At 38.1% G+C, this 16,308-nt stretch overlaps 1 protein-coding gene across 1 annotated transcript in view; it reads right to left on the bottom strand.

The window, feature by feature from the left end:
* Positions 1-16,308, bottom strand: part of ANKS1B (ankyrin repeat and sterile alpha motif domain containing 1B) — a 1,150,548-nt gene that overhangs the window by 738,338 nt on the left and 395,902 nt on the right. Inside the window, exon 10 of the mRNA XM_052640785.1 lies at positions 11,838-12,003. Coding sequence (XP_052496745.1) covers positions 11,838-12,003 — 166 coding nt within the window. The remainder of the gene's footprint in view (positions 1-11,837; positions 12,004-16,308) is intronic.

The raw sequence follows: 16,308 nt of genomic DNA on the forward strand, positions 1-16,308 counted from the left end.
GGATTAGGCACTGGCCTCCTGGAAAGCACCTTTCAACAGAGCAGTGAGGATTGGAAATCCGATGAGGTGGACTGAGAAGTGAAAAGTGAGGAAGAAAATAAACATACTAAAAATGTAAAGGCGATAGAGAGAAAAACAGCTAATGAGTCCAGTGGGATCACACAACTTTTTAGTTGTTTATTTGTTGCTTTCATTATTAGTTATTTTGTTTGTTATTGTTTTTCAAATGAAAAAGACAAACATTTAAATGTTACTTGACCCAGGGGGAAAAAGAAACAATTAAAAATACAGGAGAGAGAAGGAATGAATGAAAGGGTCATATTTTTTGGAAGGCAGATGCATGGAGCATAGAGGTTGGAACTGATCTTCTATGGGAGGAGAAAAATACCCTCTATTTTAAGAGGAACAGGCAAGAGAAGAGTGTAGGGGCAGTTGTAGACTTGGCGGAGGACATTAAACTTTCACCTGATGACTCTGGTTTTCTTTTTTTAACCATTTTTTTCAGTGTAGTTGATTTGCAATGTTGTGTTAGATTCAAGCGTACAGCAAAGTGATTCAGTTATTCATACATATATATACACATATATATTCTTTTCCATGATAGGCTACTACAAGATATTGAATGTAGTTCCCTGTGCTATTCAGTAGGTCCTTGTCCCCATTTTCTTTGTTAATTAAAATATGAGGCCATCTGCTGAGAGTACATAGGATACTGGGCTACAGTTCATGGGGGTCACAAAGAGTCAGACACGACTGAGTGACTAACACACAGAGAGTGCAGTGATGCCGTGTGGAGGGCCCGGTTGAATTTGGTGAGCGTGAATTCATGAATGTTTAACCCATTACTATATAGTTCTGGCATTTTAGAGAACCCCTATTCCACAGGACACCAAGGATGACAACAAAGAGCTTACATCTCCCATGGTGCTCAGTCGCCTCAGTCCAGTCTGACTCTCTCTGACCCTATAGACTGCAGCCCTCCAGGCTCCTCAGTCCATGGGATTCTCCAGACAGGAATACTGGAGCGGCTTGACATGCCCTTTTCCAGGGGATCTTCCCAACCCAAGGATCAAACTGGATCTCCTTCTTTACAAGCAGATTCTTTACTGACTGATCCACCAAGGAAGTCCCATATCTCCCATATAATCACTTTAATGAGCATTCATTGTATTGTTAGAGATCTTATAAGTCTGTAGTTCATGTTATTCATAAAATGAACAAGTAAAGTTGATTTGAGGAAAAAAAGGATAATTTTCCTTTTGTTTAGGTTGTTGTTTTCCAAGTATAACAAGTTTCCACCAATTTGATCCAATTGAGTTGACTACATTCAAATTAGTAAACTGTCCTTATGGATGAAAAAGGAGCTAATTTACCAGGATTTCATGGCAGGTACTGCTGCCCTAGTTTCCTCTCTTCACCCTTCTATAAACTAACACTGGATTACATATTTCCCATACAGAGATCTGCCTTGATAAATGGCTAAGACATCACTGAGCACAGAGCAAATGCCAAATAAATAATTGCTGTTTGATAAAAGTGGTTCTTATCAGCAAAGCCAGTATTTGTACTTTAAAGAATTGCTTCCAAGGGGCTTAAAAACAGTTTGCTCTCCTAAATGAGTTAAACATACTTATGGAACTCATGTTTACACTACCTACTTGCTTAGCAGAGATAAACATTAGTCTTGGTCCAGTCTGAATTCCTTTAGTTTCAAAAATTTGGCATTAGAATGAAGAAAAGTTCACCAATTCAAAAAATATTTTGGTATAAATCACCCTCACACTACAACCCATTTCAGGATACTGAGGGAAGTGTAGTGAGGTGTGGAAGACTATTCACCACATGACGTTTTCATTTCAGGTTGACCACACTCCAGTGAGCACATTAGCAAATTGAAAAAAGGTAACCGAGACCTGCACTATCCTGGCATGGGACTATTGATTGTGTCTTTTTTATCAGAGATCATCTATTCTCCTGCAACAGGATTGGAAACAGTCCTCACTGGTGTTGTTGTAAATGGCCCATTAATCAAAATGGATTTATTGAGCATCCATAGCGAGCAAATCCTATAAGTGATTCAAAATAATAGGTTGTCTAGTAACCAGAAAAATGGAAAAATTCCCCTGTAAAGGTTAAAATTAAATGAAAGGCAGATAAGAAAACATTATCTTTGATGGCATGAGACTGTTTCATAAGGGATTTTCCTGCCATTATAGCCATTTTCTTTTAAGGATAATATTCATTCATTCACTCACTCATGTAATGATTTATTCATTTATGTAACTGAGTCACCACTACGATTATGTAAGGTTCTTTGCTCTATGCATTAAGGGAAATAAATAGATTCAATACTGACTGAATAAACATGAGTCTTAGCAAATTTGTCAAGCAAGGACTGGACTTCTGTTAATCTTTATTTAATGAGCCTAGTACTAGAGCAATATTATTCTTTATTCCATATAAATCTGTAGTCACTGAGGCATGAGTAAAATGCTTCTTGCAGAGAGTATCCTTCTTTTCTGGTTGAATCATATAATTTTGTTTAATGTAAGTTGATTTCATATTTAAATTAAACCAGTTGGTATGATAAAAACATTTTTCCTATGGTCAGATGAGACCTGTTTTGTACTAGATCATCTGGTTAATAAATTTGTTAACAAGTGACCACAGAAAGGAAACTGACATCCATACTTAACTGATTTTCTGAGAAAATACATCTTCCATACCAATGAATGACATTGCCAGTTACATCCAAGACACTCAAGCTTTGTAGCCTCTGAGTTAAGCACGGCCAGGCACACGACTTGTCCTCATAGGCCTCGGCATCCTAATCCACCCCTCCCATCTAGGTCTTGAGTTTGTGTCCTCATTTACAGTCCCTGTATTTGTTTACTTGAGCTGCTACTAACAATGTATTAAAAACAACAGAAATATGTTTTCTCATAATTCTAAAGGGTGAAAGTCCAAAATCAAGGTATTGGCAGGACTGGTTCCTGCTGAGGAGATCTGTTCCAGGCCTCTTTCCTTGGTTTCTAGGTGACCATCTTCTCCCTGTGTCTCTTCACATTATCTTTCTTCTTTCCATATCTCTATGTCCCCCCTATTTTAATGAGTCGTGTTGGATTAGTGCCCACCTAAAGACTTCATTTTAGCTTGATTATCTGTATAAAGACTGTCTCGGCTTCTCTAAATAAGGTCACATTCTGAGTACTAGGAGTACTAAGGGTTCCAAAACACCCTTGGGAGGGGGGGGAAGAAAGGGGCACAAATCAGCTAATAACAGTCCCTCTAAAGACCTGGTCATCCTTCCACTCTCTCTCTTCTCTCTCTAGTCCTCTCTCTTTCTCTCCAGGAAAAGCTTCAGAATGCATTTCCTGTGCATACAGAAATCCTAATTTTGTCTGTGAAACTGAGCCAAGTTATCCAGCACAGTTAACCAAAAACTATAGAATACATTCCCTAAGATATAGCTCCTCAGTTCTCTTGCCTACTATTTTCCAAATGGCAGAATCCCAAGGGGATAAGGTATGAGCTTCACTCCTACATACCCCTCAGCTTTCTTCCCTCTTCCCCCTCTCCTTTGTCCTGGCCATAATTATTGTATGCTGAGACTGCGTGTTGACCTCCTAATTAATCCTCCTGTTTCTAGTCACATATCTGCACAATCAATCTCCCCATATTGCTTCCAGGGAGATCATTCTAAAACACAAAAACTCATCGTGCCTTGTCCCTCCTTAAAGTCTGTCAGTGGTTTGACTCTGCTGCCAAGTGAAATTCAAACTTCAGCATGTCACTTCTTGTTTTTCATGTATTTTCCTCTAGTCTCATTCTATGTTCTAACCAGGCTATATTAGGCATAGTGTGAATGCAGTGTGTTCTTTCACACATCTGGATCTTGGCACACACTATTCCCTGACCTAGACAGCCATATATTTCCCATTTATTCATCTAACTCTTCCTTCTTTGAGGCTCAAATAAGGCACCAGATCCTCCAGGAAGCCTTCACTCACTCCCTCCTGTTCTACTCTCCTGGAGTACCTCATGCTCACTTCTATCATTGAACTTACTACTCTTCATTTTGATGCCCTCTAAGTCCCTACCTATCAGGACTTGTACCTTTCACTCTATTTCTGCAACATGCAGCTCAAGACCTAGAACACCAGGCACACTCAGTGAATGTTTACTGAGTAAGGAACTGTAGGGTACAGTTTAATATGAAGGCCTCTAAAAGACTCATGCGCATCAACAAGTGTTACCTTCAGTTAATAAAGGACTTAGTAACAGAGGGAAAACATCAGTAACACCAAGAGAGTCCAGTAACTTCCCCCAAGTTCGTGAACGAAGCTCATCCTGAGAAGAAAAAGAGAAGCTAGGTACAGCAGAATGAGAGACTTGGAAGCAATTAGATCCAGGCAAAACCTCAGGTACATCTTAATGGAATCAACAGACGAAAAACACTTGAACTGTTGTCTCCTCACCCAGCCAGATTACAGTTATGTTGGCACTCTCTTCTACCTGCTATGGTGTTCATGCAGGGGAATTTCATGGGGTTCACTTGTCAAGGTTCCACCTAGAACTGGAACAGAAATTGCTCTGGCTCTAGTATTCATCCATTATATATTAAAAAAAAAAAATCTTCCATCTTAAACTCTGGACTCTCTCACCCCTAGAATTCACAATTACAGCCCAAAGTGCAAAGACCATCAATCATTATAAATTAATGGGTCAGTTGAGCAAACTGGGGTGTTGGAGAAGACTCTTGAGAGTCCCTTGGACTGCAAGGAGATCAGCCCTGGGATTTCTTTGGAAGGAATGATGCTAAAGCTGAAACTCCAGTACTCTGGCCACCTCATGCGAAGAGTTGACTCACTGGAAAAGATTCTGATGCTGGGAGGGATTAGGGGCAGGAGGAGAAGGGGATGACAGAGGATGAGATAGCTGGATGGCATCACTGACTCGATGGACGTGAGTCTGAGTGAACTCCGGGAGTTGGTGATGGACAGGGAAGCCTGGCGTGCTGCAATTCATGGGTCACAAAGAGTCGGACACGACTGAGTGACTGAACTGACTGACTGACTGAGCAAACTGGTTTCTTTCATACTGATGATTGAATGCAATTGGGGAAAATTATATACCTAAGCAAATGAACTCTTATCCCACTTAAGAAACAACAAACACCTCAGGCATTTTTGAAGTTTATGTTTTCCAAAAGTATCTGTAAGAATATCTTCTTATGATGTGACTTCAGTAACACTTTTCCATAAAGGGGAGGATTATAAGAAGTAACACAGCTTCTTACACAATACACTGTACTGTGTACACAGCACACTTCTTACACAGTACACTGTGTAAGAACTATACCATAGTAAAATGCTGTAGTGCTGCATAGAAACTTCAAGCCAACAATGACCCTCTAAGGATTTAAAGAAAGCCTCATACATCCTCCCTGTTCAATAATAGGGTTTCTAAGAACCTCAAGGACATTGTTTCATAAAACTCTCTTAAGGAGCACAAGGCATAGAAAATCTTATCTCTACTGTAAGATTTTGCTTAATGGAATGGAGTACAAATTGAAACACACGAAGTCCATAAAATTTTAAAGGAAAGTATTTCAGTTTGAACTAGAAGGAAAAAGATAGAATAAAACAAAATTTGGCCCCTAATTTTTTATAGACAGTAAACAAGTGAGAAAGATACCCAAATTTAAACATGGGTTACTTTTTATGGAAAAGGAAGAATGACTCAGAAGGCAGAACCAAGAGACACAGAAAACAATTGCTACTTCATTGTACTAGGCTTAATCAAGGAACTGTGCTTGATTACACTCAGAATTGCCACAATCTAGAGATGTCTGTGTGACTTATTTTCCTTGTGTTTGAATGGGAGTGTCAATTGTGGTTTTCCTATACCTTTCCCACTCTTAAATGTTGGGTGTGTAGGACAGGAGATTGGTAATTTGTCTCTTTAGTTCATAGGTCATCACTGCCAAGAGCAAAGGTCATTAAGGACATATACTGTAAGAACTGCACCAGGAAGACTCATACATACCTAAACCTAGACTAGGAGTTTATGCAGTAAAGGGCTGATATTTGGGCATCCAGGAAAAGGATAAAAATCATAGTGACTAGAGGGAAGACTGTGGCAGATTTTATTTTCTAAAAAGGACAGCAAAAGTATCTTCCATCCTATATTCTCTTATTACTGAGTGACTTTGACACTCCTTCCATCAAGAAGTAGGATTCATATTCTCTCCCCTTGAATCTGGTAGACTTGGGACTATCAGTTCAGTTCAGTCACTCAGTCAGGTCTGACTCTTTGCCACCCCATGAACTGCAACACGCCAAGCTTCCAGGTCCATCCCCAACTCCCGGAGCTTACTCAAACTCATGTCCATCGAGTCAGTGATGCCATTCAACCATCTGTTGACCCATTCTCCTCCCACCTACAATCTTTCCCAGCATCAGGGGTCTTTTCAAGTGAGTCAGTTTGTCACATCAGGTGGCCAAAGTATTGGAGTTTCAGCTTCAGCATCAGTCCTTCCAGTGAGTATTCAGGACTGATTTCCTTAGGTTTGACTGGTTTGATCTCCTTGCAGTCCAAGGGACTCTCAAGAGTCTTCTCCATCACCACAGTTCAAAAGCATCAATTTGTCAGCACTCAGCTTTCTTTATAGTCCAGCTCTCACATCCATACATGACTACTAGAAAAACCATAGCTTTGACTAGATTGACCTTCGTCGGCAAAGTAATGTCTCTGCTTTTTAATATGCTTTCTAGGTTTGTCACAGCTTTTCTTCCAAGGAGCAAGGCGTCTTTTAATTTCACGGCTGCAGTCACAATCTGAAGTGATTTTGGAGCCCCAAAATATAAAGTCTCTCACTGTTTTCATTGTTCCCTCATCTATTTGCCATGAAGTGACAGGACTTGGGACTATAGTATAAGCGATAACGGGAACTTCTAAGGCTAAGTAATAAAAATGATACAACTTCCATGTGGTTCTTTTGGAATGCCCACTCTCAGAATCCAGTCAGTTTGTCAAAGGAAAACCCAAGCAGTCCAGGAAGAATAAACAAGACCAACAGCCCATAGCATCAACCCAGTTCTCAGCCAGTGCCAACTTGCCAGCCATGTAAGTGACCCATTTTGAAAGTGAGTCCTCTTTCTCTCAGTTGTGCAGCCCCGGCTCATATCATCTGGCACAGACAAGCCGTCCTGTCAAGTGAACTCTGCAAAACTTGCAGATTTTGAGCAAAATAAATGACTGATATTCCACTAGCTCAGTAGGCTTTGGGTGGCTTATTAAATAGCAATAGATAACTGACATGGACACCATTTCCTTTACGAAATCTTCCTCAAGCACCCAGGTGGTGTTGTGTTCCTCTTTTCGGCTCTCAAAGCACTTTTAGTGTAGTATTATCTTAGTACTTATCATACTCTGTTGAAATTAACTACTCACTTGTCTGCTTCTTTGTAAATATAGGGCAAGCCTGTGCCTTTTTGGAAAATTAGCTCTTTGAATATACTGCTTTTGCCCCATTCTCTTTCCTCCCCTTTGGTCAGACAAGTCAGAATTTCTTGGTGTATCTTGTAAGTGTCTTAGCTTCTCTTTCACATATATATTTTCTTATCATTTTGTATCTCTGTTTAAAATTCTGAAAGATCCATCTGACTTAATTTCCAGCTCACTAAATCTCTCCTCAACTGAGTTTAATCTGCTGCTCCACTCGTCCACTGAGGCTTAAATTTGGGGTTGTTTTTCTTTGTGTGTTTGAGTTTTTAATTTATAAAAGTTTTATTTTTTCCTCTCAAATATGCTAGGTCATTTTTTTATGGTTTCTATTCCTCAAAACACTTTCAACCTTATGTTTTACCTATAATAACATGGTCATTTTATACTTTGTATCTAATAATTACAACATCTGAAGTCTTTTCAGGTGTGTATTTGTTCTTTCTTATTTCTGTTGATTTCTGATTGGGGGTCTTTTTCTTCTAAGCTTAATGATTGAAGACTGATCATTTTAATTGGAAAAGTATTTATAGGAATTACTTAGGGCCTACAGAGATAATTCAGCAGTCCAGTAGTCATGTATGGATGTGAGAGTTGGACCATAAAGAAAGCTGAGCACCGAAGAATTGATGCTTTTGAACTGTGGTGTTGGAGAAGACTCTTGAGAGTCCCTTGGACTGCAAGGAGATCAAACCAGTCAAACCTAAAGGAAATCAGTCCTGAATACTCACTGGAAGGACTGATGCTGAAGCTGAAACTCCAATACTTGGGCCACCTGATGTGAAGAACTGACTCATTTGAAAAGATCTCTGATGCTAGGAAAGATTGAAGGTGGGAGGAGAAGGGGACAGCAGAGGATGAGATGGTTGGATGGCATCACCAACTCAGTGGGCTTGAGTTTGAGTAAGCTCTGGGAATTGGTGATGGACAGGAACGCCTGGCATGCTGCCGTCCATGGGGTCACAAAGAGTCGGACACAACTGAGAGAGATAATTTACATAAATGAACTGAGAGAGATAATTTACATTCCTCTCTAGATGGTTTACTTTTGCTTCTGCTTGATGACTGAGGGTATTACTTTAAATTAAATTCATGGACTGATATTTTGCAGACTATATGGATAATATGTTTTGGGTGAAAATCTGTGTAAGGACCCACTCATGATTATAACACCTCAGGAATTTTTCTCCTTGTTCTGCTCATAACAAATCATCTTAGCAGATCTTGCAGTCTCCTTAGAATGAATGTTATGAGACAGAATTATTTCTGATTACTGTGAGGGTGTAGCCCTTGTAGCTCTAGGTCTGTGGTGGAAGGATTTCCTATTAGAGTTCACATGCTGAGCATACACAGAGATTTCCTTTCTGTACACAAACCTATAGAGGACTTGAGGACCGAAGTTTAACAGCAGGTTCATCAAATTCCCTCAGGACAAAAGTAACTTTAATGCTCCATTGGCTTCCCACCTACACCAATGTATTGGCCCGATTATCTCTTACTAGTATATAGGAGAAGGCAACGGCAACCCACTCCAGCACTCTTGCCTGGAAAATCCCATGGACGGAGGAGCCTGGTAGGCTGCAGTCCACGGGATCGTGAAGAGTTGGACACGACTGAACGACTTCACTTTCACGCATTGGGGGAGGAAATGGCAACCCACTCCAGTGTTCTTGCCTGGAGAATCCCAGGGAGGGGGAAGCCTGGTGGACTGCCGTCTATGGGGTTGCACAGAGTCGGACACGACTGAAGCGACTTAGTAGCAGTATACTGATAAAAAGATGTTCCTTATTTAAATGTTATTTACTTTACATAATTTTCCTGTCACCTTTTTGATGCTTTAAAGTCTTCCTTTTCTGTATTTTTATCCAGCATGCTGCTTTTTTTTTCTTTTTCTTCCTTCAGCAGGAAAATTGTTCTGAGCCTAATTAGTTTTAAAACCTGGGTCCATTTATTTTTCATTCCTGTATCCTCCTCAGCATGCAGCAAAGTGCCTGGCAGGTGAAGGAAGTCGATTAGTTTTCTATTATTTAATGAATAAATAATGTTTTCATTCCTGCTTCCACGACCCCTAACTAACACTCTACCTCCATTCCCTAATTAAAGCTCTTTTAAATTTTCGTATGTATATATGAAATTCATATGTGTGTGTGTATATATATATATTCCTACATTAACTGAACTTTACTCCTGATTTCCCCACTATTTTCCCCTATGACCTCTCCTACAGAAGATTTTTCATTCTTTTCGAGTTTCATTCTTACCATTTCTCAGCATTGTCTTCACTCTCCATGATTGCTTCTGAATCACCCACTATTCTACCTTCATCTAATCCGCTCATCTGAAGATTATGCGACTCTATTATAACATACTTTTCCTGACTTTATTGTTACCATATGTGGATTTCCAGGCATAATTCCACATTTCTTGAGGATTTCACTACTTGGTTCACACTTTCTATTCCATTTTAGCTGTTAATATAATGCAGCAGTGTAATTAACACAGCATTTAAGAGTATAAGGGGACAACCCAAGTTCAAGTCCCAGAATCATCCATTGTTAACATGTAACCTTGGGAGGTTACCTAATATTTCCCTGCCTCACGTTCCTCTTCTATAAAATGGGAATCATGGTATTATTATCTTGTAGCATTGTAAGAATTACAGGAAATAATGTATATAAGGCACTTATAATAGTATCTAGTACCAGTAAATGCTCAATAAACCTTAATTATTTTCATGATTATGCTCTGATCTCATGCAAAAATCTTCCCTCCACATGGTTATGATTCATACAACACCCTGGCCTTCCCAGGTGGCTCAGTGGTAAAGAATCTGCCTGCCAATTCAGCAGATGCAAGAGATGCAGGTTCAATCACTGGGTCAGGAAGATCCCCTGGAGAAGGAAATGGCAACCCACTCCAGTACTCTTGCCTGGGAAACTCCATGGACAGAGGAGCCTGGTGGATTACAGTTCACAAGGTCGCAAAGAGTTAGACATGACTGAGCATGCACCCATGCATGCATGGCCTCAGTACTTTTCCAAAACCTACTTGTTCACTTCTATAAAATTCCATAGCCAGTCACTTAAAATAGTATTCCTGAATTTTACTTTAACCCTTCTCAACATTGAACTCTTCTGTTCAGTTAATAACCCTTACATTACTCAGAAATTGAACCCATCTGGACATACATATTTCAGGCTTTCTCTGTATTCATAATGCTTTATTTTTCCTTCTCTCTAAGAGAAGCAGTGGTTGTGCTTTCTTAGACTATCTCAGTCTTAATTTATACCCATCAGTTTTCTCTTTTTACTCTTTGTCTTCAATCTCTTGTTCTCCATCAGCAAACTCCTCCAACTTCTAAACTTGACCAAGTCTTACTTATCCTAAAATAAACTAGCTATTTCTCCCTCATACCACTTTCTTCTCATGTGAGCATTTTAGCTTTTTTTCTAATCCTCTTCAAAGGGTAATCTGTATTCTCCACTCCCTTTTCCTTCTGCATTTCTGAGTATCAACCTGTTAGCTTTTAAAAATCTAGTTTTATTACATCATTTCTTAAACTTACTTTTCAAAGACAGGCAGAAATTGGATTGTCAAACAAACAAATAAACAAAGTCTCTCCTCAGAAATTCTACAATTTCTTTGCAACCTTGAATATGCTGACCACCCACTTGAAGCTCTCCTCTCCCATTAGCTTTCATGTAACTACTTTGCATTCTTCACTCACAGGCAGTGGCAAAGGAATAGAAAGCAAGCATGATGACAAAAAAAAAACTCATGTTCAAGCAAAGGCCCCTCAAAGTATTGATATTAAATAAGACACTTAGCTTCAATTTCCTCATCAGTAAAATGGGCATATTTGTTCATCTTGTTCACCAGTTTATAATGCTAATAAATAAAGTAATGGATCTGAAAATACCATAAAAGAAATAAAATACATAAAGTAGCTGAGTATGCTTTGATAACCTGGAAGCAGACAGGATGCAAGAAACTATACTTAAAGATTCTTGCTACCAAATTTGCTATGAGACTCTGAAGGACCCAAAGCTTTGTATCTGACCTAGAATGTTTTTCACTATTAAAAGGTTTCAGAGTGTCTTCACCATGGCAGTACCACCTCCATGAGAGCTCTTGCCAAGAAATTAAGAGCATTCACATAAAAAATGTTCCAACTTACCTGGACTCACTTCAAGAAGAAAAAAAAAATCCTTATGACTATATTGGGGTCCTTTCATTTTTAGAAATATTGTAGGACATCAAAATACTAATGATACATCTTCAAATATGCAAACATGTAAACTGAATTGGTCCATGATAGTAAGAAATATTACCAGTTCTTGGAGAAGGGGCCCTTGCAATTTCTAAGGAGCAAGGCTTCTTTGTAACTGCTGTGTCCATGAGATCACATAGAAAATTCTCATTTTCTGAAGGAAATGTATCCAGAGAGGCAGATGGTACAATTTCCATAGTGTAATTCCTCTTCTTTGGATAGGACTCCTGAAAGGAAGGAGAAAAAATAAAAATAGCTTTGTGATAAAGACACAGCCTGTTTAATTTATAAAAACTAGAAAAGATAATAAGTTTCGTCAGTTCTTCTAAAAGTGATTGAGAGGTGATGATTCATCCGTTTGAATAAGTTATACAATTGTGTAACCCCAATATTACCAGTGATCTTTTTAGAAAGATCCTTGTAATTTGGTTCCCCTGAAGTTATCCCTAAAGTTCTTGATTTCAAGTCATGATCTCTTTTTTATAAAATATGTGTGTTTTCTACTTGTGGCATAAACAGTTGTTTAATCAACAGTCATTCCCAAGATTCTTCTCCTTTGCCTGCTTCCTAGAGATAGCCATATGACTCAGTTTTTGACCAGTTAGATACAAAGGGAAATTTGCTGGGAGGCTTCTTGAAAAATATTCTTTATGCAAAAAGGCTTTTGCAGAGCAGGGTTTTTTTAAAAGCCTGGGACATTGATAATATCATTGAGTTGCTCAGATAGTTTCAGGACCAGTTTCTTCAGGTTTCTTAAGCAATTATTAAAGTTTCTTATTGTTTGAGTCATTGCTAATTGGTTTTCAGTCATTTAGAAGTGAATGTGTTCCCACCCAACACACTTCCTTTGTGAATACTGTTAATATACTAAGGTTACTCTTTTTGGGTTAGGATAAAATTAAGGTCTTATTCTATATTGCTGATTCTTCAATATATTCTAAAAATTGGAATTCATTTCATTTTACAATGTCTTTATATCTTGTATAAGGCATTGAGTGTTTGTGAGAGAGAGAGTGTGTGTTTGTCACTCAGTTGTTCTCCACCTTTGAGATCCCATGGACTGTGGCCCACCAGGCTCCTCTGTCCATGGAATTCTCCAGGCAAGAATACTGGAATGGGTAGCTATTCCCTTCTCCAAGGGATCTTCTTGACTCAGGATCAAACCTGGGTCTACTGAATTGCTAGCAGACTTTTTACCATTTGACCAACCAGGGAAACCCATACAAGGCATTAATGGTCAGCAAATATTTATTGAGCACATATCATATACATTTAGAATTATGCTAATTGCTAGAAATGTTTTAAAAATGAATAAGACGTAATCCTTGCAATCAGAAAGTTTGTAGTTTATCAGAAAAGAAAAACAGATTATCTGCATGATAAATTTGACAATTAATTGGATTTACTTTTGATATATAGTACCTTTATAAACCATACTTCATTATCAAAAGAAAAAAACAAATGAAAAAATAAACTCATTTTCAAAAAAGCTTCCAATATATATCCAAGGATTGGTAAAGATTTAGTACAAGCTCCTATTTTTTTTTTCTTTAATGACACTTACAGTATAGTAGAATAAGTATTCAAGGTCAGAGTAATTGCTTTCAGACCATACCAGACCCTCACACATCAAAGAGTCAATTATGTTCACTCTACTCTATTGAAAGCAGGAAATTGGGAGTAATTTATTTTTAACAACAAAGGGTGACAAAGTTGAAAGCATCCAGAGGAAAGCAATCAGGATGGTATATGATTTAAAAACCATGACACAGAAGAAATGATGAAAGGAACTGCAGTGTTCTATCCCAGAGAAGTCGTACAGCCACGTAATAGTTATCTCAATATATTTGAAAGGTTATCCCTCACGAGCTTCCCACAGAGTGGGAAAGGGTATAAGAGGCTGTGGTAGATTTATTCTAAAGTTTTTTGATGCAGAATAAAGAAAAATGTTTATCAGTCAAGGAGGGAAAATTTGAGTCAACACAAAAAACAATTTTCTGTGAATTAAACATATTGCTTATCTTCTAAAATGGATGTGCACTGATAAAATAATTAAATAGCACTAGAAAGCAACACAATGAACCCCTCATATGTGGAAATGCTTACAGTTACTGATAAAATTATGTATAAAAGACACTGTATAATGAATATACCAGGTGATTCTAAACTCCATGAGAGGTAGAATTTTTCTCATTCACATTCTATCCCCAGAATCTAATATAACTCCTGCCACATAATGGGTCCTCAGTAAATACTTACTGATCAACTGAACAGTCTCGAACATCATTTTAAACAAGTCTAAGTACCAGTTAGGAAAAGGAAAAGGATAGTGCTTTTTAGAGATGTAAATTACTTTACTTCTCTGTCTTCCTTATTATTGTTTACTGCTTTGAATATCAAAAGTGAAAAAAGTGAGATTCAATGAGATGGTAATGAGTCTCTAGCTTAAACCTTGTTGTTTAGTCACCAAATTATATTCAGCTCTTTTGCGAACCCAAGAGAACTGTAGCCCACCAGGCTTCTCTGTCCATGGGATTTTCCAGGCAAGAATACTGGAATAGGTTGCCATTTCCTTCTCCAGGGGATCTTCCTGACAAGGGATTGAACCAGCATCTCCTGCATTAACAGGTGGATTTTTACTATTGAACCACCAGGAAAGCCCCAGCTTAAACCTTAGTTGATCTCAAAATTAAATTAATCCAAACAATTATTTTTCATGGATTTGGTTAGGCTGGACTTTTACCATATTTGAAAAGAATTATGAGGATTTTAAAAGTCTTGAAAACAACTGTGAAATTTAACCACACAGGATAAGTTAGTAAATTAAATACATTTATTAAAGAAATATTTTAAAATATTTGGAAATGGAATGGAAATAGAAATGGAAAAAATATGACATGAAATCTAGCATGCTCAAATAACTAATAGCAACATTTTGGTGTATATTCTCTCAGATGGCTTCTATGTGTGTGGACATGTGGGTGAGTGTAAAGGAAAGACAAACTATTTTAAACAATGATGAAGTATACCCTCTTCTTCTTAAGGGAATGCCATTATTTCTCATTGGCGTAGAAGTCTGTAGTACACACATGGCCTCCTTATGGAGAGTGAGAGCCCCAAGGGGAGGAGATAGTTTTAGCAAAGCTGCACTTATGTAACCAAATATTTCATATTGCCAAAAAGAAGCAGGGTATTCAACAGAATACCTGACAAGTATCTCTCAAAAGAGGATATATGATATTATAAAATGATGGAATAAATTCACATGTGTCCATGTTTAAGAGACAGAACATGACCACTGAGACCCACCTCTCCCATCCTATGTTCCCCTTTCTGTTCCCATCCCTTCCCTCGGCAACTGGGGTTAAATCTTGTTCTGAACTTTGTGTTTATAATTCCCTGCATTGTTGTGAAAATGTATCTATATAAGTGAGTATCAATAAAGAATAAATGGCTTGTACTGTATGCTTTGAACTTCATACACACAATATAAAGTGCTCTTGCTCTCCTGTGACCTTTTTAAATCAATACTCTGTTTCTGAATTTGGTTTATTTTCAGTGTGATGCAAGAACCCACCATATAGGTATACCACACATTCATTTACACATTCTCCTGACAACAGACTTTTAAACACTTCCCAGATGTTTTGTTATTAAGAAAAGAAAGGAGGGCATTGCATTTTCCCATCCCAAGTAGATAAAGGTCCAAGAGATTTTCTGTAAAATTTATATAAAGATATTTTATATATATATATATATACACACACACAAAGGTATATAATGTTTTCTGATTTGATATTTTCCTTTAATAATGTATTCTGAACAAGTTTCAAGGACAAGTATATGACTACATGATGAATTTAAGTCCCAGTATACACATGATCATAACTCAGTCAATCTTACCATACTGAAATTTTAATGTTTTTCTTTTAAGGGAGCATTATTGTGCAGGTATCCCTGTTTACATGCTGAGCCACATCTTTTGAAGTAGAATTCCTATGACAATAGGTATACACCAAATGCTTATATAATTGAATCTGTTTCTGGATTTTCTAATTATTCCATATATCAGTCTATGCCAGCACCACAATCCTACTGTCTGGCTCTTTGCAACCCCACGGACTGTAGCCCACCATGCTCCTCTGTCCCTAGAATTCTCCTGGCAAAAATACTGGAGTGTGTAGCCATTCCCTTCTCCAGGGGATCTTCCTGACTCAGGGATGGAACCCAGGTCTCTCGCATTGTGGGCAGATTCTTTACCATCTGAGATACCAAGGAAGCCCTTGATTAAACTATCTGGAAGGATATGTCTCTCTGCAGATTTATCCTTATCAAAGCATTCATGATTATCCTCATGTCTATTTTTCAAAAAAAAATTCTTTAAACATTTTTGTCAATTTCTCTTCAAATCATTGCCTCTCCTTTGCTTCCTATCAATAAACAGTACTTCCATACACCAGTCAATTAAACAACTTGAGGACAATTCTTCATTCTCACTCTTCTTCAGCATCATGCCCAGTCATTCCCTAAGT

The sequence above is a fragment of the Budorcas taxicolor genome, chromosome 5 (assembly GCF_023091745.1).
Source record: "Budorcas taxicolor isolate Tak-1 chromosome 5, Takin1.1, whole genome shotgun sequence".
Lineage (NCBI taxonomy): Eukaryota > Metazoa > Chordata > Mammalia > Artiodactyla > Bovidae > Budorcas > Budorcas taxicolor.